Raw genomic sequence first — 22,659 nt, 5'->3', positions numbered from 1 at the left:
TAGTGCCGTACAAACATATATGAAGACATGGTCCCTTCCCCAAAGAACTTTACAACTAACAGTAAGGAAATGAATAGCTAAGGACATCATAAATCTCCCACTGGCCACATAATAAACTGGTGTTGCCAACTCTTGTGAGTCTTGCAATATTGAGTGTTTTTCTCAAAGCCCCAGCTGCTGGAGTCATGTGAGAATCCCAGCTTTCATTTGTTTGTTAAAAAGAGTTTCTGGTTGCTGAGAAAAGCTGGAAAATGTGAACGCAGAAGGATCAAAAACTAGAAAGCAGATTAAAAAAAACAACAGAATTCTTTAGTTTTTTAAATCTCATGCATTTTAAGCCAATCTCGTGATTTGTTAAACACTGGGCATTAGCAAATCTGCTGACACAGAGCGCCAGCTTCTCTGCTCTGATCCAGCCCCTTTTCACTGCCTCAGTGGCACAGAGGGGCTGTAAAGCGGGTGGATCCTCCAGGCTGGGGGAGCAAAAGGGAGTTTCCAGCCTGGGTAGAGCCAGCCAGCACCCAGGCTCCCTCATCGGGAGGGCATGACGAGGGAATAACCACAGCCCTACGGCTCCAGGGCTATAGTGAGCTAGTGTATTACAGGTCTGAGCAGCGAACTTTTAGAGCAGGCTTGAGATGTAGAACCAACCAGGGAACTACAGCCAGTCCTTATGCAGCTGCACCTGGTGAATGCTGGCTGAGAACACAGTACAAAGAAATGCATATTTCATCACAACAAGCAGATCTCTGACTCCTGGGTTGTCCGGGGTTCTGTCTCAATGTATTTACCTAAACAACAAGGAGTCTGGTGGTACCTTAAAGACTAACAGATGTATTTGGGCATAAGCTTTCGTGGGTAAAAACCTCACTTCTTCACTTACCTGTTATCAGTGGCAAATACTGATCAATATATTTATGGACTGGTAGAATTTTTTAATAAATAACCCAGGATTGCTGTTTGTTTGGAATAATATTGTATGTGTAGTTTCACACTGTAAAGCACTATGGATTTAAGGCAGAATTACGTCCATATATGGAGTTGTGCCTGATCATTACATGTCACTAATGTGCACCTATGTTATTTTTTATATTAATTTCCAGAAGGCTTTGATGCTGTGTGTATATTTTGAGCTTGCTGATGAAAGGTGCCTATGTTGTGATCAAATCTGCATTTCTTTGCATGTGATGAGAACGAAGTGTGTGTGTGTACCGTGAGCAGGGAGGATTTAATTTAAGCACATATTTTTAACAGTGAGGGTGAGTAACCGTTGGAGAAAACTACCAAGCAAAAAGTGGTGGATTCACCATCTCTTGACGTCTTTAGGTCCTGCCTGGATGCCTTTCTGGAAGATATGCTTTAGCCAAACACAAGTTACCGGGCTGTATTCAGGAGTGACTGAGTGAAATTCTATGTCCTGTGATACACAGGAGGTCAAACTTAGGGTGACCAGATAGCAAGTATAAAAACTGGGACAGGGGGTGGGGGGTAATAGGTGCCTATATAAGAAAAAGCCCCCAAAATCGAGACTGTCCCTATAAAACTGGGACATCTGGTCACGCTAATCAAAATAGGTGATCTAAAGATCTCTTCTCACCTTAAAAATCTATGAAACTATGAAAGAGTAAAATCTTAAGGTGGCACAAACTTAGCACAATATGTGGGGCTTGTATCTTAACACTAGAGTATCCCTTTAATTTTCTTTACCTGGTCGTTTTCCCCACAAAGGATATGTATACTGGTGAAACTGGCTTTGTCTCATGTTCTGCTTCTCTCCTGCTGCACAAAGGGAAACATACAGCTCCAAAAAGGCCTGCCTGCCTGCCTCTCTCTATGCAGACAGAAAGGGCTGGGTGTCTGTGCTTAATTACACCCTGAAAGAACTGCATTTAAAAGACAACAGTGAGGTATTTAATTAATACTTATCATTAGCACATGTAGGAATGCCTAGCAGCAAATTGCAACAACAAAGCAACTCCATTTTATTTTATTCACTTGGGATAAATTAATTTAAAAAATGAGTAAGTAACCCATTTGCACCAGATTTGTGAACCTTTGATGCAGTGGGACCACTCCGAAGAGTAAGTGCTGTGTGAAGATAGTAAGTATCTGTGGGATAGAGCCTCTAGATTGTCAACTCTAGAGCCCGGTCTTCATCTGTCTATTTATCTTTCTATCTAGGCAGTTATATTGTGTTCATCACCACCATAGCATCTGAGCACCTACTTGTCGGTAAATTACCTAGTACCCTGTGGGCACTATAAATAATAATTCAATTCCTAAACCTTCAGTACACAGTTTTAAAGAATTGGCCTATAATCCACCGCCATATTGCCTCCTTCTCTCCAGCCCATAAGGACAATGTTACCTAATTAGGATTAGGGTCAGAAGAACATTGCTCCACAGCCAGCCTAAGAAATGTTTTGAAAAACCATATGTTGTGTCTCTAAAGACGGGTTTAGGGACCCCCAAAGTGGCATAGGCAGTGGAAGCTTTAATGCAAGGATGGTCCATTCTCCATGGCCCATTCAGCACTTGGCCCCTCTGCTAAGACTGGCCAATAGGAAGTGCCAAGTGTGAGCAGAGCAGCTACACTGCAAAGAAAAACCTGTGGCACCAAGTGTCAGAGCCCAGGTCAATTGACTCAGGTTGATGGGGCTCAGGCTGTGGGGCTAAAAATCACAGTGTAGACATTCGGGCTGATGCTGGAGTCTGGGCTCTGTAACCCAGTGAGTGGGGAGTCTTGGAGCCAGAACAGCTACAGGGCTATTTGCAGCCCTGTAGCCCAAACCCCGTGAGTCCATCGTCAATTGACCTGAGTTCTGAGGGTATGTCTAGAGTGGAATTAAAAACCCTAGCTGACTCACGGGGCTCAGGCTAAGGGGCTGTTTGATTGCAGTGTAGACATTCGGAGTTGGGCTGGAGCCCAGGCTCTAGGACCCTACCAGGTGGGAGAGTCCCAGAGCTCGGGCTGCAGGCAGAGCTGGAACATCTACATTGCAGTTAAACAGCCCCTTCGTCTGATCCCCATGAGCCTGAGGCAACTGGCACCGGTCAGCTGTGGGTTTTTAATTGCACTGTAGTCATACCCTAGGCCCTGGTCTACACTGGGGGGGGGGTGGATCAATCTAAGTTACACAACTTCAGCTACGTGAATAACGTAGCTGAAGTTAGCAACAGAGAGTCCTGTGGCACCTTTAAGACTAACAGATGTATTGGAGCATAAGCTTTTGTGGGTGAATACCCACTTCGTCAGACGTAGCTGAAGTTGACATACTTAGATCGACTTACCGTGGTATCTTCACCACAGTGAGTCAACTGTTGCCGCTCCCCCGTCGACTCTGCCTGCGCCTCTCGCCGAGCTGGAGTTGATGGGAGAGCGCTCGGGGGTCAATTTATCACGTCTAGACTAGACGCGATAAATCAATCCCCGCTGGATCGATGGCTGCCCTTCGATCCGGCAGGTAGTGAAGGCATACCCTTAAGACTCAGTGCTGTGGGGTTTTCTTTGCAGTGTAGATGTACCCTCAATCTTGGAACTGGACTGAGACCACCAACTCATTTACTATAAACTAGGGCTGTCAATTAATCACAGTTAACTCACGCGATTAACTTAAAAAAATTAATCGTGATTAAAAAAATTAATTGCAATTAATCACAGTTTTAATCACACTGTTGAACAATAGAATACCAATTGAAATTTATTAAATATTTTTCATTTTTCTATGTTTTCAAATATATTGATTTCAATTACAACACAGAATACAAAGTGTACACTGCTCACCGTATATTGTTATTTTTATTACAAATATTTGCACTGTAAAAATGATAAACAAAAGAAATAGTATTTTTCAATTCACCTCATATAATACCGTAATGCAATCTCTTTATCATGAAAGTGCAACTTACAAATGTAGACTTTCTTTGTTACGTAACTGCACTCAAAAACAAAACAATGTACAACTTAGGGCCTACAAGTCCACTCAGTCCTACTTCTTGTTCAGCCAATCACTAAGACAAACAAGTTTGTTTACATTTATGGGAGATAATGCTGCCCACTTCTTATTTACAATGTCACATGAAGGTAAGAACAGGCGTTCGCATGGCACTTTTGTAGCTGGCATTGTAAGGTATTTACATGCCAGATATGCTAAACATTCGTATGCCCCTTCATGCTTCAGCCACTATTCCAGAGGACATGCTTCCATGCTGATGACGCTTGTTAAAAAATAATGCATTAAATAAATTTGTGACTGAACTCCTTGGGGGATAATAGTATGTCTCCTGCTCTGTTTTACCCGCATTCTGCCATATATTTCATGTATAGCAGTCTCAGATGATGACCCAGCACACATGTTGTTCGTATTAGGAATACTTTCACTGCAGATTTGACAAAACGCAAAGAAGGTACCAATGTGAGATTTCTAAAGATAGCTACAGCACTCGACCCAAGGTTTAAGAATCTGAAGTGCCTTTCAAAATCTGAGAGGGACGAGGTGTGGAGCATGCTTTCGGAAGTCTTAAAAGGGCAACACTCTGACAGAACAAGGTCTCAAGTTGCAGTGGGGGAGGTTTAGGTTGGATATTAGGAAAAGCTTTTTCACTAGGAGGGTGGTGAAGCACTGGAATGGGTTACCTAGGGAGGTGGTGGAATCTCCTTCCTTAGAAGTTGTTAAGGTCAGGCTTGACAAAGCCCTGGCTGGGATGATTTAGTTGGGAATTGGTCCTGCTTTGAGCAGGGGGCTGGACTAGATGACCTCCTGAGGTCCCTTCCAACCCTGATATTCTAAGATTCTATGATTCTATGATGCAGAAACTACAGAACCCAAACCACCAAAAAAGCAAACCTTCTGCTGGTGGCGTCTGACTCAGATGATGAAAGTGAACATGTGTCAGTCTGCATTGCTTTGGATCCTTATCGAATTAAAAAAACCCTCATTAGCATGGACGCATGTCCTCTGGATTGGTGGTTGAAGCATCAAGGGACATATGAATCTTTAACACATCTGGCACATACATATCTTGTGACGCCGGCTACAACAGTGCCATGTGAACACCTAGTCTCATTTTCAGGTGACATTGTAAACAAGAAGCGGGCAGCATTATCTCCTGCAAATGTAAGCAGTCTTGTTTGTCTAAGCAATTGGCTGAACAAGAAGTAGGACTAAGTGGACTTGTAGGCTCTAAGTTTTACATTGTTTTATTTTTTAATGCAGTTTTTTAATACATAATTCTACATTTGTAAGTTCAACTTTCATGATAAAGAGATTGTATTACAGTTATTTTATGAGGTGAATTCAAAAAATACTATTTCTTTTGTTTTTTATAGCACAAATACTTGTAAAAAAACATAAATACAAAGTGAGCACTGCACACTTTGTGTTCTGTGTTGTAATTGAAATCAATACATTTGAAAATGTAGAAAACATCCAAAAATATTTAAATAAATGGTTTCTAGTATTGTTTAACAGTGTGATTAATAACGCGATTAATCACTATTAATTTTTTTAATCGCTTGATAGCCCTACAATACACCAATGAACAGCTGCCAGGTGGCAATGACTTTTGGTCACGATTGACCTGCGATGGATTCATAGTACAGCTGCAAAGCTCTGTATCCTATTACTACCCTTTACAAGTTGCATGTCAGTATTGTACACATAGACTTGTTCCACTCTAATCGATCCATGTTGCCCCTGCTGCTTTCATTTGCCACTATTCTTGATAGGGGTCCATCCAGCATGTTGCTCCAAGATGTCATCTCCCATTCAAGTCAAAGCCAGTGTAAAGACACCCAGCACCCCTTGTGGGAAGTGATCAGTATTTTGCCGGACAGGCTCTAGCTGCAAAGAGATTTTTCTCCTTGGAGTTTTTTTCAACCATATTTTTGGTCAAATTAATATTGAGGTTCTTGTGACCCCTGTGAGTTATTACAGTTGTTACCAAATCCCTCCCTGCAGCATTGAAGTCTGAGAGCCAGTGGCTGAAAGTTGAAGCCAGCATAGTTCAAGCTGGAAACAAGATGTCATTTCAGCCACAAGTTTTTGGGCTAGATGCAGAAGTCACTGTGTGGAATTCTCCGGCTGTGCTATGCAGGAGGTCAGACTAGCTGAAGGGGGAGGGATAGCTCAGTGGTTTGAGCATTGGCTTGCTAAACCCAGGATTGTGAGTTCAGCCCTTCAGGGGGCCACTTAGGGATCTGGGGCAAAATCAATACTTAGTCCTCCTAGTGAAGGCAGGGGGCTGGACTTGATAACCTTCCAGTTCTAGGAGATAGGATATATCTATTTATTTATTATCACAATGGTCCCTTCTGGCCTTAAAATCAAATAAACTAAGAATAATATTCAGACCCATCGCATCTGATAACAACATTCAAAAATACTTAAAGTTGCTAATACTGTACGCCAAGGTTACCACCACCAAAATCTCCAGTATTCATTTGGTGGCTAGAGCCAAACAAACATTACAGAAGACTGCCCTCTACTGGAAGGAAATATCTCTGCAGTCATGTAGTAGTTTGAGCGTTGAGGCTTTTTCATTTTCAGCCTTGGTTAAATATCTTAAATCAAAACGACTTTCTCTACCCATTCCTGCCACAAAATGGTTGTTTCTTCAGTATGCGACATCTGGGAGGGACACTGTGACAATGCTACTTGTTTCTAGAACCAGTTGAATAATGGGGCGAAAAATAGATGTTGCAAATATATTTGTGATTAAGTGACTTGAATGATTCATTGCTATTTGTATGTTTGTGCTAGTCAATATATTGAATGATCACTGGTATTCATGAAAATATTTGCCCTGGAAGTTTACTGAGGGCCTTATTCAGGATAATAATTCATTATTCAATATTTATCATCATTTTTTCCAGTTAAAAAGTTTCCACAGACTGAAAATAATTCATCCAAACTATTAGATGAATACTTCTCTGTATCTTATATATTTATATGGCCCCCGTTACCACAGTATCTGAGCATCTCACAACACCCCTCTGAGCTAGGGCAGTGTTATTATCCCCATTTCACAGATGGAGAACTGAGGCACAGAAATGGCAAAACAGCAGAGAGTAGCGAAATCTGGATCCTGTTCCTGGCTGTTTCCCTGATTTCTTGTGTGATCGAGGACAAATTGTTTAATGTCTCCAGCCCAGATCCTCAAAGTTATTTAGGCTCCTAACATCCATTGATTTTTTTTCAGGTTTCCTGGCAAAAGAGCCCGCTGGGGGATTTGGTCAAAGGTTTCAATGCAGCTGGCAATGCAAGCTTGGAAGCTAACTAAGATCGCTGTCACTAGGCATTGTACCACGTGCCCAATCTAAAATCAGGCTAATACTGGTTGAATATTATTTGCCTAATAATGAAGTTCCCAAGCTTTGCCATTATTAGTTGCATGCATTATTCAACTAACTGCACTTCAGGTAGGCCAGGTGTACACCTAAAACTTAGATCGTCTTTGCTATGTCACTCAGGGGGTTGAAAAATTCACACTCCTGAGAGCTGTAGTTAGTTGACTGGAGTCCTAACCAAGACCCCACTAAGTCAATGGAAGAACTCTACCTCTCGGAGTTGTGGATTAACCACAGCAACGTAAAAGCCTCTTTCATCACTGCAGCGAGTGTCCACACTATGGAACTCCAGCAGCACAGCTGCAGCATGAAACCTGTGCCCCTGTAATGTCTGTCATGTAGACCTAACCTCTGGCACTGATCAGAAATTCCATGCCTTTCACTCAGCTTGGGCAAGGAAAACAGATGAGTCAGTTTCACGCATTTGTAGTTATTTCACCTTGTGGTTCTCATGCACTAGCACAATCACTAGGCTGCAAACTCTGCAGTGGATTGTTTAAATACACACAGACCTCTTTACACCCCATCCCCTATTTTCATCAGAACTTTTACAAATAATGGGAAACACAAGGTGATTGAGGTCATATCTTGTATTGGACTTGGACCAACATCTGTTGATGAACCAGACAAGGTTTCAAGAGCTTGTCTCGTTCACCAACAGAAGTTGGTCCAGTAACAGATATTATCTCACCCACCTTGTCTCTCATATCTTGGGACCTCATCCTTACATTCCTTCATACTGGTCTATCTATTTCAGGCTTTGACATTTTTTTATTTAAAGAATAAAGCACTGAAACACCTTTTCCAAACACTCCCTTGCTATCTTCACCAGGAGACAGAGCAGAACCTCATGCTACTGCCTCATAATCGAGCTGAGGAATGCAGTCACATGACACTCATAGAATATCAGGGTTGGAAGGGACCTCAGGAGGTCATCTAGTCCAATACTCTGCTCAAAGCAGGACCAATCCCCAACTAAATCATCCCATCCTTCTTTACCAGACCTGAGAGTCTTGAGCATACCAAGAGGCATGCCTCAGGCTACTTCACCAGCTCTTTTGAGGGGATGGCGGGCCCGGAGGCTGTGCATGCAGAGTGTCCTTAGAGGTAATGCATTTGGGATGTTCTACAACACCAAAGGCTCAATTCAGGAAGGCCTCCCCATCTGCAGGAAAGAGTCCAGCACATGCTTAAGACCTACTGAAGTCAATGGGAGTTAAGCACAGCACTTGCTTTCCTAAATTGGAGCCAGAGAGCTAGGAGGAAGAGAGACCAGACAAATGGACAGTGTTAGGGATCCCTGCAAATTTATAAGGAAACCTTGTGTCAGTGTAGGACTGGGGAGATAGGGGTGTTACTAGAGCATTGACCGTGTTGTGAATAGACACAAATTATGTTTAGAGCCAACAATGCCTCTAACTCAGAAGGTCTCAGAGGAGACTGTGTGCTGGTGACTCCTATTGCCACTACTACTGTATACGGAAGCCTTATGTGAAATACCTCGACTGTTGAAACAAACTGGTTTGTTTGTATATGGTTTTCTCAATGGGAGATGTCAGTCCGGCTCAGGGATATAGGACAGGGCTGATTGCGCTGTGTTAGGGCTAGAGAACTGTGTTTTGGAAGCCAATGATCCTCTGCCTTATTATTCCCCATGATGTACATTTTCAGGTAGCTGAGGACCGTGGGAACTTTGTACATGGCTGCCATAGGTTATTAGCTTTCTTAAAAATCAGATGCATTAACTAATAAGAGCGTTCTCTCGCTTCCGGTTTGGATTGAGGGGAACCGCGAAACCTCTATAAACCAGGTCAAAAGCCAAAAGATCCATTTTCTCACTAGCATTAAAGGTCACCCAAGATTATATTTATGAGGTCTCTTCCTACCAAGAAACTGTTTAAACCTTGAGAATTAGCAAATGTGCCAGAGGGGGCTCCACCCCCCTCCACCTCAGTCATTATCCCAACAAGAATACCTCAGTCAGGATGTATAGTGCCTTTAGGCAATGCACAAGCCATCTATCAGTGAGACAGGAACGCAAAGCTCCCCCGCCCCCTCACAACATGCCCACGGCAGTCACAAGACCCCAAGTGCTGCACTCGTTTGTTTACACTTGGATATGGCAGATGGGCCCAAACAAAAGGTTCCTGCTAGTGTTTTGCCATAATCCATCTCCATTAGGTGGACTGCTAAGATGACACTTCCTAAAGCAGAGCAGGATAGGAATGGTAGAGACATCTGAGAGCTTCTTTTGACTGGTCTGCCCCTGAAATATGCACAGCACTTGCTTTTAAGTCATTTATCATAGGCTAAGAGCAGCGACAATATTTCTGACACTTGCGGAGATCACATTATTCTTGAGTAGCAGCTGGGCTACATTAATCTGCCATCGCCTCCCACTGAACTATGTTCATTTCTTCACGCAAAATGACAGGCCTGGACCATGATGAGCCAGGGCTGACCATAAGCACCAGAAATGCAAGTGATTGCTTGGGCCCAACGCTTTTGGGATACACACTTGCAACAAACAGGCTGGCCTGCTCTCCCGTTGGATGAACATGAGCAGATGGAGCATCCTCACCTGATCCCATTCCACTGAAGTAGCATGGGGCCCACGAAGAGTAACCAGGTCTGTGCAGTTCTAAGGAGTTTCTTCTGCCAAACAATCAGCTCTTAAATGCAGCACTTTAATTCCGCCAGTAGATCAGCAGCCACTGATGGCCATCACTAATAGACCCCACCTTACAAAGAAAGTCTTTGTTGTAAAGAGATTGGATCTGTGGTTTTGGTTCTGATCTAACATCCCAGAACTTGGGAGATAATTGGATCTGGCTTAAAAGTTTGAACTGGATCCTCTCTTTTATAGCGGACAGAACCTGTGCAGCACATGCTTCTCCACTGTCAGGGCAGCTCTTATGCTGGTGTCCCTGTGCTGGAGGGCTGAGAAGAGCTCGGCACACAGAGCCAGGAATGGAGCCTGGCATATCCCAAAGTTCTGCAGCCGCTGCTCGTCATCCCAAGCCTGCATTATGATGCGGTTGTCAGTCATTACCCCCGGTCGGCGGGCAGGATCATAGAATCATAGAACATCAGGGTTGGAAGGGACTTCAGGAGGTCATCTAGTCCAACCTCCTGCTCAAAGCAGGACCAATCCCCAACTAAATCATCCCAGCCAGAGCTTTGTCAAGCCGGCCTTAAAAACGTCTAAGGATGGAGATTCCACCACCTCCCTAGGTAACCCATTCCAGTGCTTCACCACCCTCCTAGTGAAATAGTGTTTCCTAATATCCAACCTAGACCTCCCCCACTGCAACTTGAGGCCATTGCTTCTTGTTCTGTCATCTGCCACCACTGAGAACAGCCTAGATCCATCCTCTTTGGAATCCCCCTTCAGGTAGTTGAAAGTAGCTATCAAATCCCCTCTCATTCTTCTCTTCTGCAGACTAAACAATCCCAGTTCCCTCAGCCTCTCCTCATAAGTCATGTGCTCCAGACCCCTAATCATTTTTTTTGCCCTCCGCTGGACTCTTTCCAATTTTTCCACATCCTTCTTGTAGTCTGGGGCCCAAAACTGGACACAGTACTCCAGATGAGGCTTCACCAATGTCAAATAGCGGGGAATGATCATGTCCCTCCATCTGCTGGCAATGCTCCTACTTATACAGTCCAAAATGCCGTTAGCCTTCTTGGCAACAAGTGCACACTGTTGACTCATATCCAGCTTCTAGTCCACTGTAACTCCTAGGTCCTTTTCTGCAGAACTGCTGCCTAGCCATTCGGTCCCTAGTCTGTAGCAGTGCATGGGATTCTTCCATCCTAAGTGCAGGACTCTGCACTTGTCCTTGTTGAACCTCATCAGATTTCTTTTGGCCCAATCCTCTAATTTGTCTAGGCCCCTCTGTATCCTATCCCTACCCTCCAACATATATACCACTCCTCCCAGCTTAGTGTCATCTGCAAACTTGCTGAGGGTGCAATCCACGCCATCCTCCAGATCATTAATGAAGATATTGAACAAAACCAGCCCAGGACCAACCCTTGAGGCACTCTGCTTGATACCTTAAAGACTAACAGATTTATTTGGGCATGAGCTTTCGTGAGTAAAAACCTCATGGCTACCACCTGATACTCTGCTTGATACCGGCTGCCAACTAGACATCGAGTCATTGATCACTACCCATTGAGCCCAATGATCTAGCCAGCTTTTTATCCACCTTATAGTCCATTTATCCAATCGATACTTTTTTAACTAGCTGGCAAGAATTCTGTGGGAGACCATATCAAAAGCTTTGCTAAAGTCAAGGTATATCATGTTCACCGCTTTCCCCATATCCACAGAGCCAGTTCTCTCATTATAGAAGGCAATCAGGTTGGTCAAGCATGACTTGCCTTTGGTGAATCCATGTTGACTGTTCCTGATCACCTTCCTCTCCCCCAGATGCTTCAAAATGGATTCCTTGAGGACTTGCTCCATGATCTTTCCAGGGACTGAGGTAAGGCTGACTGGTCTGTAGTTCCCCAGATTCTCCTTCTTCCCCTTTTTTAAAGATGGGCACTATATTTGCATTTTTCCAATCGTCCAGGATGATTTTATTTTGTGTACTTTGGACAGCAGTTCATTTTTATTACTTATTCAAATTACAACATAACTGTTCAGCAATTTGTATTACATTCCTTTAGGGATTTTTTGAAAATCATTTCAGCAATTTGTATTATATTCCTTTAGGGATTTTTTTCTAGGGAAGGAAAGATATGGGATTGTAATAATTGTGTAAAGCCTTAGTCAGATAATGGTTCCTGTTTGTAAGGCACTTTGAAGATAAATTTGAAAGAACTTTTCCATAAGGGTTAACAGGGATAAAAGCTATATGGGTCCAGAGACTTTAAACAGGATTCTATCAAAGTTACTCTAAAAACTCTATAGAATTTGGCAGGCAGAGCCTTTCTATAATTTTTTAAAACCATTCTATAGAATTTGATCGAGAAGTACAGAATTCTATCTCTTAGGTTACAAGTTATATGGCGACGTTATAATCCTCTATTGAGTTTGTGACATTGTGCAGTCTATATGGTTTTATAAAAATTTAATAATAAGTGAATATAAGGTAAAAAATATGCTGCATGCAAAAGGTCTCTTGTAAGGTATCATTACAAAGCTTATAATCTACTGAGTATGGTCATCCTATTTGTATAAATGTACAACTCTTGTATCTGAAACTAGAAATATGAAATATAACTCTGAGGGCCTATTGTAATTATGCAAAGTGTGGGCCATTAATGGTGGTTTGGAATCTTTATGACTCCCATTAACCAGGACCATTGTCTGCAGATGGGCGTGTCACCTGAACTGGAATCCATCTTTAACCTGGTGCTTTTCCAGTGGGGCGGGTGGAAACCCAGAGAGACAAAGGGTTCCCGCCTTATGCAAAAGATATACAAAGGGGTGGAACAGAACAAAGGGGAGAGGATCTCTAGCCATCATGAAGAATCCTCTAGCTACCACCTGAGCTGGAACAAGAGCTGTACCAGGGGAAAGAATTGTGCCCAGGCCTGGAAGGTGTCCAGTCTGAGAAAAAACTTACTGAAGCATCTCTGAGGGTGAGATTATCTGTATTCAGTTTGATTAGACGTAGATTTGCCCATTTTATTTTATTTTGCTTGGTGACTTACTTTGTTCTGTTACTACTTGGAACCACTTAAATCCTATTTTCTGTATTTAATAAATCACTTTTTACTTATTAATTAACTCAGAGTATGTATTAATACCTGGGGGAGCAAACAGCTGTGCATATCTCTCTATCAGTGTTATAGAGGGCGAACAATCTATGAGTTTACCCTGCATAAGCTTTATACAGGGTAAAACGGATTTATTTGGGTTTAGACCCCATTGGGAGTTGGGCATCTGAGTGCTAAAGACAAGCACACTTCTGTGAGCTGTTTTCAGGTAAACCTGCAGCTTTGGGACAAGTGATTCAGACCCTGGATCTGTGTTAGAGCCAGACAGGAGTGGTTGGCTCAGCAAGACAGGATGCTGGAGTCCTGAGCTGGCAGGGAAAGCAGGAGCAGAGGTAGTCTTGGTACATTAGGTGGCAGCTCCTAAGGGGGTTTCTGTGATCCAACCCATCACAGAGTTCATTAGGACTTTCCTAGGAAGGGAAATTATCAGAAAGCTTACGCATCATTAAGTCAGCCTTGTCCTTTATATGGAACTGCCCAGGTATGGCACTATTGAGGATCAGATGAACTCCACCTATGTGTGTCTGCACTTGGCGATGACTTCTATTCTGTCTCTTAGGGTTTTTGCCCAGTCGTCTTCTCTCCTCAGTGTTGTGGACCTGGTCTCCATCGCGTTTAAAGCTTGGATCTCAGGTGGAACTTCAGGAACAAGCTTTGCTCTGAGCACGGCATCCGGGAACTTTGCTGCCGAAGCGGGTGCTAAGCAGCACCTGGGTCTGCTGCGAAAGAGAGAGAGAGACATAGGATGTTGTGTACTGTTAGTAGTTCTGGAGTCAGTTGGGTGTAGACCGACCCAAAATAAAAGGTCCACCCCCTCAGCTAAAGGGGCAGAACCACCGAACCTAGGCTACTAGCAATTTCTGGGGAAAATTAAAGAGAAAACAGGAGCGGGGTCAAAGGTTAATAACGAGGAAGCCAGAGGGCGACACTGAGCAGAGAACTCCAGACAGCGTCTACAGCTCCTCAAAGGCATCTAAGGAGTCAATAGATACTGCCTAGAGGAACTGTGCCTGGATGCATGATCTGAGAAATGAATGGAAATAGGCCCCATGGTCTCAGAGCACCCCCTGTCCAGTTTCCTCCTCCCGGTGTGATGGATGGTCGACCTGGCCAGTGAGGTTGACAAGAAGGTCCTGCAACTCTGTGGGGCTCAAATGGGGTGTGATGGTGCAGCTACAACCTCAGTAAGTGGTTATGAAGGAGCTGGGAGAGAGGCTGCAACCTGATGCACTCATGCTGATGTGAGCCAGGATCTCCCTCTTGCCACAGAAGGAAGCACAAATGCTGCTCTCATAAGATCACCAGTGGTGTTAGCCACTTCCTGAAAGGAATCTGGCCTTCTATTAGTAGCTTCTTACTTGCTGAGATGGCAGTCCAACTGCTTATAATGGTAGTGAACAGCCACAGCTGAGTGGGGACATAATAGGTAGCGATTATCTTCCCAACAGCGTCTCATTGCTTGAACAATGTCTTCATCAGATGCTGAACATGAGCTCAGCACTTCAGAAAGCTGGAGAACCAAGGAGAGGGGAAAAAAACAGAAACAAGACCCCCAACAATTATACACAAAAACCACAATAGAATTTACATTCAATGTCAAATCATTTTTAAAAATGTATTAAAAGTTCATTCTGTGATGTTACCACTTGTATGTAAGACCTTCTTATTTGTTAGGCTCTTGAATACAAGAGAGATGGGTACTTCTGTCAGACACATTTATACCATCATCAGAGTCAGTCCAGCCTATGCAGGGTTTTTGCACACCCAGCTACGTCAGTTAATAAATGCACTTTGTTGGCAGACACAATGCAACTGATGCCGGTATCTGAGGATATCAATCCCAAACCCTACTGTATGTGATGGGTGCAATAATATATATCTTTTATGATTTAACAAGGACTTTGATAGTGTTTCTTTCCCATGGAGACAACACACACTGAAACCATTAGTTTACTTTTCACCTTTGATTTTTCTCCCTTGCAGCCTGATGCCTGATTCACCAAAGCTCTTGCTTAAAAGGTTAAGCATGCATGTAGTCCCACAGAAATCCATACAACCACTCACAATTTAAAGTTACGCACTTGATTAAAAGCTTTGCTGGCTCAGGGTGTTGGACCGTGAAATTACATTGTCAAGGAGCGTTTTGGTCCTAAGTACAAATAATGCACATGCTACTGGACTGGGGTTTCTAGGACTGCAGGCGAATGTTTAAATACCAACAAAATAATTGTAATGTTTAAAGAAAGGATTATTTGACAACATACCTAGGCACACAGGTTTTGTAAACGCCTGTCTTCTGCCACCCTACCTACAGATATCTACATTTTAGATCTGAGATGACATGGCATGATCCCTTCAATACATTTGCAATATTAATATTTATTCTGAAAACAGTTGATTTAAAAAAAATGTGATGGAAAAGTATTTACTAAACACACATGAAGGGACTGACCTTTCTGTGCAATTCTTCTGGGAGTGTAAGGTTTTTCGACATGTAAAACTGTTCCATCAGAGTTTTAATCAAGCTGCCATCACAGTCCGAAAGCAGCCACAAGATTCTCTCCATATTGTAAGGTTCCTATAAAAACACACACTCCACACATGAGCCTCCATCCAGAGAGGATCAAATTCAGAATCTGGAGCACCGGTGCTCTCTAGTTGGATACTTAGTGCGGTAGATACTACTGTACCGCACGGCTGAGCACCTCTTGTGTGCTCAATGGGAGTTGGAGATACTCAGCTCCCTGCAGGATCAGGCCTTGTATAGTTGTGTCAAAATAAATAGGGCTGGAAAAACCCAGCTACCTTGCTCCATTCCAGGCCATTTATAAGGTACGTCAGCACAATTGAGAGCTTTTACTGGACAGTACATTGCTGTCACTATTGTCCTGGAATTGCTCCTCCTAGGAAACAATTCACAGCTCATTTCACATTTAGAGGGGTTGCCTACATGAGACACTTTTCTGGCATAGCTTCAGTTTTGTCTGCCTTCCCTTCTTCTCCCCTCCCAGGATTCCAGCCTCATTCAGTGCAAACAATGGAGGGTGCCTGCTGAATGAGTAGACATTGGATATTTTGCTTAATCCTCATTCGTACATGGAGAAACACAATGAAGTAGGTACCCTTTGACAGCCATTTAGTGGCTTATGTGGAAGAAACTTTTAAGGGACTGGTCTCAGTCTAGTTGCTAAACAAAATCTAGAAACCACACCATGAAAACCACCAATACCATGGGAAATTCTGTATGTGATATTATTGTGGTAATTTCTAGGAATGCTAGTCAAAGATTAGGGCCCCCTTGTGCTAGGCATTGTATGGACAAAGAAAGAAGATAGTCCTGACCCTAGAGAGCTCAGAGTCTAGGGGTTTGTCTACACTTGAAACACTGCAGTGGCACAGCTGCACTGCTGTAGCACTTCAGTGTAGATATTTCCTACGGCCTAGTTAATCCACCTCCTCAAGAAGTGGTAGGTAGGTTGATGAAGAATTTACTGCTGTCTACACCGAGGGGTTAGATCTGCTTAACTACATTGCCCAGGGGTGTGGATTTTCACACCTCTGAGCAATGTAGCTGGGTCAACCTAATGTTTTAGAGTTGGCCAGTCCTACGATACAATGGGAGGACAAAAAAGACGAAGAGGACCTCATTATATGGCCCTGTGATGGAGTGTGCATCCTAATAGGCCGTGAAGGGGTTAATGTGGGCCTGAGAGGCGAGAGAGCCAGGTGTAGCTGATCATGAAGCCTGCTGGGTAGGAGCTGGCTGGTTAGTATAAAGCCAGGAAATTGAGAGCAGAAGACAGCTGCAGGGAGATCTACAGTCACTCCCTAGAGAGAAAGGGAGTTGGCCATGGACAAGGAGGAGATCCAGAGGGCAAGTAAACCTGGGATCCTGCCTGAGACTGGGGATTCAGGCAAGAAGGGTAGCCATGGAGAGCACAAGAACTGCTGGTGGTAAACCAGAGATAGGGGTGATTTAGTTGGGGATTGGTCCTGCTTTGAGCAAGGGGTTGGACAAGATGACCTCCTGAGGTCCCTTCCAACCCTGATATTCTATGATTCTTATCCGGCGGGACGTTGTTACCCCAGAACAGGGGAATGATATAGTGACCTGGCTAGAGGTCAGGAAGAAGATTAGCAGAAGTACTGACATCTTGGCAGAGATAAAGGATTTTTTAATTGCGCTCCAGGATGGAGAACATGGTTGACAACTCCACTTCTCAGGTACAATGGAACTTTCTATCACAGGGGTAAAGCTCGTCTATACAGGAGACAGAGCTGTCTCAAAGACGGTCTGAGACTGTGGAATGACCTATCTGGGACTATGGACCATCACAAACCTCCCCACCTTCTCCAAATGCCAGGGACACTTCTTCAGCCAGCCGTTGATACTATAAACACAGAGCAACATGTAAACAAACCAAAAAAATCCCTACCAAAACACCACACTGCACACACAATTCTCCCACTAGGGAGACAATCAGAGGGTGAACGAACCACACGTGACATGTTAGTCACATCACTTCAAGCGCTACTGGAAGGCACTCAGACTCTGCAGTGACGAGTGTGGTATAGAACAGAATATGGAGAGCAAAATAAATTTAGTATATGAATCATTCAACATAGTATATATGATCTCTCCTTCTTAAGCAGACACGTACCTGAATATCCATTGCAGAAGCTAAAGTTGGCTTAACGCTCCCCGAGAATGAGAAATCTCCATGCTGAATTGCCCTGTGGATAATGTCGTTATTATTTACCACAGCAACGAGTTGGATTGGCAGTCCCATTTTCTGTGCAATATATCCAGCTAGGAAAGAAAAATTCAAAAATGTGGGCTTCAGCGCCACGATGAAACGCTCATAAAGCAGATTTGCCAATGAAATCATTGTTCCTCCATTTGTGCAAATTTATCAGGAGGGACCAAAACTTATGTTCCATAATGCAGCTCTATCTTTAGTATACAGGTATAGCCCAAAGAAACTACAGCTCCCAGTATGTAATGGAAGCTTTACAGCAAGGGAGACCACCATATGGTTGGTCCTGGAGTCTCTGTGGCCCCCACCATCATATAGAATCATAGACTTTAAGGTCAGAAGAAACCATTATGATCATCTAGTCTGACCTCCTGCACAACGCATGCCACAGAATCTCACCCACCCATTCCTGTATCAAACCTATGTCTGAGCCATTGAAGTCCTCAAATCATGGTTTAAAGACTTCAAGGTGGAGAGAATCTTCCAGCCAGTGATCCATGCCCCCACGCTGCAGAGGAAGGTGAAAAACCCCCAGGGCCTCTGCCAATCTGTCCTGAAGGAAAATTCCTTCCCAACCCCAAATATGGCGATCAGCTAAACCCTGAGCATGTGGGCAAGACTCACCAGCCAGACACCCAAGAAAGAATTCTCTGTAGTAACTCAGATGCCACCCCATCTAACATCCCATCACAGGCCATTGGGCATATTTACCGCTAATAGTCAAAAATCAATTAATGCCAAAATTAGGCTATCCCATTATACCATCCCCTCCATAAACTTATCAAGCTTAGTCTTGAAGCCAGATATGTCTTTTGCCCCCATTGCTTCACTTGGAATCTGTTCCAGAACTTCACTCCTCTGATGGTTAGAAACCTTCGTCTAATTTCAAATCTAAACTTCCTGATGGCCAGTTTATATCCATTTGTTCTTGTGTCCACATTGGTACTGAGCTTAAATAATTCCTCTCCCTCCCTGGTATTTATTCCTCTGATATATTTATAGAGAGCAATCATATCTCCCCTCAGCCTTCTTTTGGTTAGGCTAAACAAGCCAAGCTCTTTGAGTCTCCTTTCATAAGACAGGTTTTCCATTCCTCGGATCATCCTAGTAGCTCTTCTCTGTACCTGTTCCAGTTTGAAGTCATCCTTCTTAAACATGGGAGACCAGAGCTGCACGCAGTATTCCAGATGAGATCTCACCCAGTGCTTTGTATAACGGTACTAACACCTCCTTATCTCTACTAGAAATACCTCACCTGATGCATCCCAAGACCGCATTAGCTTTTTTCACGGCCATATCACATTGGCGGCTCATAGTCATCCTGTGATCAACCAATATTCCAAGGTCCTTCTCCTCCTCTGTTATTTCCAACTGATGCGTCCCCCGCTCATAACAAAAATTCTTGTTATTAATCCCTAAATGTATGACCTTGCAGTTTTCACTATTAAATTTCATCCTATTACTCCAGTTTACAAGGTCATCCAGATCTTCCTGTACGATATCCCGGTCCTTCTCTGTATTGGCAATACCTCCCAGCTTTGTGTCATCCACAACCTTTATTAGCACATTCCCACTTTTTGTGCCAAGGTCAGTAATAAAAAGATTAAATAAGATTGGTCCCAAAACCGATCCCTGAGGAACTCCACTAGTAACGTCCCTCCAGCCTGACAGTTCACCTTTCAGTACGACCCTTTGTAGTCTCCCCTTTAACCAGTTCCTTATCCATCTTTCAATTTTCATATTGATCCCCATCTTTTCCAATTTAGCTAATAATTCCCCATGTGGAACCGTATCAAATGCCTTACTGAAATCGAGGTAAATTAGATCCACTGTGTTTCCTTTGTCTAAAAAATCTGTTACCTTCTCAAAGAAGGAGATCAGGTTGGTTTGTCGCAATCTACCTTTTGTAAAACCATGTTGTATTTTGTCCCAATTACCATTGACCACAATGTCGTTAACTACTTTCTCCTTCAAAATTTTTTCCAAGACCTTTTACTATTGGTTTTATTCCCTTTGCAAAGTCCAACTCTACATGGCTTTTGGTCTTTCTCACTTTATCCCTACATGTTCTGACCTCAATAAGGTAGCTTTCCTTGCTGATCACTCCCATCTTCCACTCCTTGTAGACTTTCTGCTTTTTCTTAATCACCTTTCTGAGATGCTTGCTCATCCAGCTTGGTCTACAACTCCTGCCAATGAATTTTTTCTCCTTTCTTGGGATGCAGGCTTCTGATAGTAATTCCAGGCCTCCTCCACCTTTAGATCCACAAGTTCTTCAGTCCAATTCATTTCCCTAACTAATTTCCTTCATTTTTTTAAGTTAGCCCTTTTGAAATCATAAACCCTAGTCACAGATCTATTTTTGTTTCGTCTTCCATTTAGTTTAAACTGAATTAGCTCATGATCACTCGAACCAAGGTTGTTCCCTACAACCATTTCTTCTATGAAGTCCTCACTACTCACCAAAACCAAATCTAAAATGGCATCCCCTCTTGTTGGTTCAGCAACTACTTGGTGAAGGAATCCATCAGCAATCGCATCTAGGATAATCTGAGCCCTATTATTATTACTAGCACTTGTCCTCCAGTCTATATCTGGGAAGTTAAAGTCTCCCATGATCACACAATTCCCATTAGTATTTACTTCATTAAAAACATTAAAAAGGTCTCTATCCATATCCAAATCATATCCCGGTGGTCTATAGCACACCCCAAGCACTATCTCAGGGGAGGCTCTAGTAGGTTTCTTCCCCAATGTGATTTTTACCCACACAGACTCTGTCTTATCCATTCCATCCCCTCTTATTTCTTTACAGTCTACCTCATCATTGATATACAATACTACTCCACCACCTTTGCCTTTATTTCTGTCTTTCCTAAACAGCATATAACCTTCAATACCTGTACTCCAGTCATGACTACTATTCCACCATGTTTCTGTTATCCCTATAATATCCAGTTTCACTTCCTGCACCAGTAACTCTAGTTCCTCCATTTTGTTACCTAGGCTCCTCACATTGGTGTACAAACTTCTTAATTTTTGCTGTTTGGCTTCACTGACATTCTTTACCCAATTAGGCCCAGACATTCTACCGCCAGTATCACCTATTAGAATGGTATCTACACTACCCTTCCTCCTTATGTCCATTCTCCTACCCACGGCTGTATCCTTTCTTACTTCGTTTTCTTCCCTCTCAATGTTAAAATCCGGCATGGAGATTATCTGGACATTTCCCAACCATCTTCCCCAATTCCTAGTTTAAAGCTCTCTTAATCAGTTGTGCCAGCCTCCATCCTAGAAGTCTATTCCCCTCCCTACTCAGATGAAGTCCATCCTGAGAGAACAGTCCTCTGTCCATGAATGCCTCCCAGTGGCCATACATCCCAAAGCTCTCCTTATAGCACCACTGCCTGAGCCATCTGTTGATTGTCATAATCTTGTCACGCCTTTGTTACCCTTCTCTAGGAAGGGGCAGAATCCCACTGAAGATCACCTGAGCCTCAATTTCCTTAAGCGTCTTCCCCAGCCTGGCATAGTCTCCCTTGATACGTTCCAGCGAGAATCTAGCCATATCATTCATTCCCACATGAAGGACAACCAGCGGATTCTTTCCCGCTCCCCTTAGGATCCTCTTCAGCCTCAGGTCCACATCCCATATCTTAGCACCCAGCAGACAGCACACCCTTCTGTTCTCTGGATCAGCTCTGGTTACAGGCCTGTCTATTCTTCTCAGTAAGGAGTCCCCAATCACATAGACCTGCCTTTTCCTGGTGATGGTGTGATTCTCCGGTCTATCCCCTGTTCCCTCTGGCTGCAAGTCCTCTCGATTCCTATTCACCCTTGCAATCCTCCAGAACCCATCCCATATCCTCCTGGGGCTCATATTTGGTGTTGTTATCACCATTGATTCTTCCCCTCTTCCTATAGGACTAGCTACTCTTCTCTTCTTCCTTGCCCTCTCGCCTTCAGTGACCACCTGCTGTGCCCCTTCTTCATTTTCCAACTCCGCAAAACTGTTACTGAGCTCTATTTCTCCTTCCCTATCCCGTCTTTTCCTCTGCCTGGTTCTCTTAATCACATGCTTCCACTGTCCACTTTCCTCACCCAGCAGTCTCCCCTCAGAGTTCTTTGGTCCTGCTTCCATCTGCAGGTCTGAGCTTTTCCCTTCAGACTCCTCATGTCTTTGCTCCATCATCTGCTCAAACCCCCTTCTAAACTCAACCAGAGTTTCCACCTGCATCTCCAGTCCTCAGATCTTTTCTTCCATCAGCTCTATCAGACGGCACTTCATGCAGACAAAACTCTTTCCAGGTACCCCTCCAGGATCATGTACATGCTGCAGTTTCCACATCCAGTCATCTTCATTGTATCTTCCACTGCTTGGGTCACTACCACTGCTGCCTCTGTATCTGTCATAGGCTTCCCACCTAAGCCCTGTAAATCTGGGAAACAAACCAAACTACACCACCACCCCCCACAGCAAAACAAACCCCCAACGAGCACCAAAACACTGCTAGAGCACCACACACTCCCTTCACTAGCCCGTCTGTTCCTCTGCCTGCCTCTTGGTCTTCCCCCCCCAAAACTCCCCTTGCGAACTCCCACTCAAACTCCCCTGTTTACAGCTCTGTTTGCTGGTTTCTGTGCCGCTGCAGCTGTCTGTGCTGCTGCCTGACTGGCTGGCTGGCTACCTTTATAGGACTGAGTAGCGGGGTGGTTACCCTGCTCCCGCCCTGAAGGGCTTAAAACAGCCCTGGGGGAAGGTTGTGGTGGGGAGCTGCTAAGCTAGGCTGATTGGGAAGCAGCTGCAGCTGGTCC

At 43.7% G+C, this 22,659-nt stretch overlaps 1 protein-coding gene across 2 annotated transcripts; it reads right to left on the bottom strand.

Annotated features, from left to right (window-relative positions):
- Positions 1-13,449: 13,449 nt before the first annotated feature.
- Positions 13,450-18,168, bottom strand: THNSL2 (threonine synthase like 2). 2 transcript variants are annotated; one of them, XM_034772707.1, is made up of 4 exons: positions 17,746-18,168; positions 15,537-15,662; positions 14,443-14,594; positions 13,450-13,803 (listed from the first exon to the last, which is right to left on the bottom strand). In XM_034772707.1, exons 1-4 carry the CDS (start codon positions 17,971-17,973, stop codon positions 13,599-13,601), a joined length of 711 nt encoding a protein of 236 aa, XP_034628598.1. In that variant the 5' UTR covers positions 17,974-18,168; the 3' UTR covers positions 13,450-13,598. The 2 variants fall into 2 exon arrangements, with proteins under 2 accessions (XP_034628598.1, XP_034628599.1); XM_034772708.1 differs by lacking the exon at positions 15,537-15,662 and having other exon boundaries at positions 17,746-18,166.
- Between the last annotated feature and the right edge of the window lie 4,491 nt (positions 18,169-22,659).

Source organism: Trachemys scripta, chromosome 5, assembly GCF_013100865.1.
Source record: "Trachemys scripta elegans isolate TJP31775 chromosome 5, CAS_Tse_1.0, whole genome shotgun sequence".
Classification (NCBI taxonomy): domain Eukaryota; kingdom Metazoa; phylum Chordata; order Testudines; family Emydidae; genus Trachemys; species Trachemys scripta.
The sequence above is the reverse complement of the archived record's forward strand: the minus strand, read 5'-3'. Positions and strand labels throughout refer to the sequence as shown.

Coding starts and splice junctions, on each gene's coding strand:
- THNSL2 (XM_034772707.1), bottom strand. CDS start 17,973: ATGATTTCATTGGCAAATCTGCTTTATGAGCGTTTCATCGTGGCGCTG. Junction 15,663..17,745: donor CTTCTGCAATGGATATTCAG/GTACGTGTCTGC, acceptor GTGTTTTTATAG/GAACCTTACAATATGGAGAG. Junction 14,595..15,536: donor CAGAAGAATTGCACAGAAAG/GTCAGTCCCTTC, acceptor TTGGTTCTCCAG/CTTTCTGAAGTGCTGAGCTC.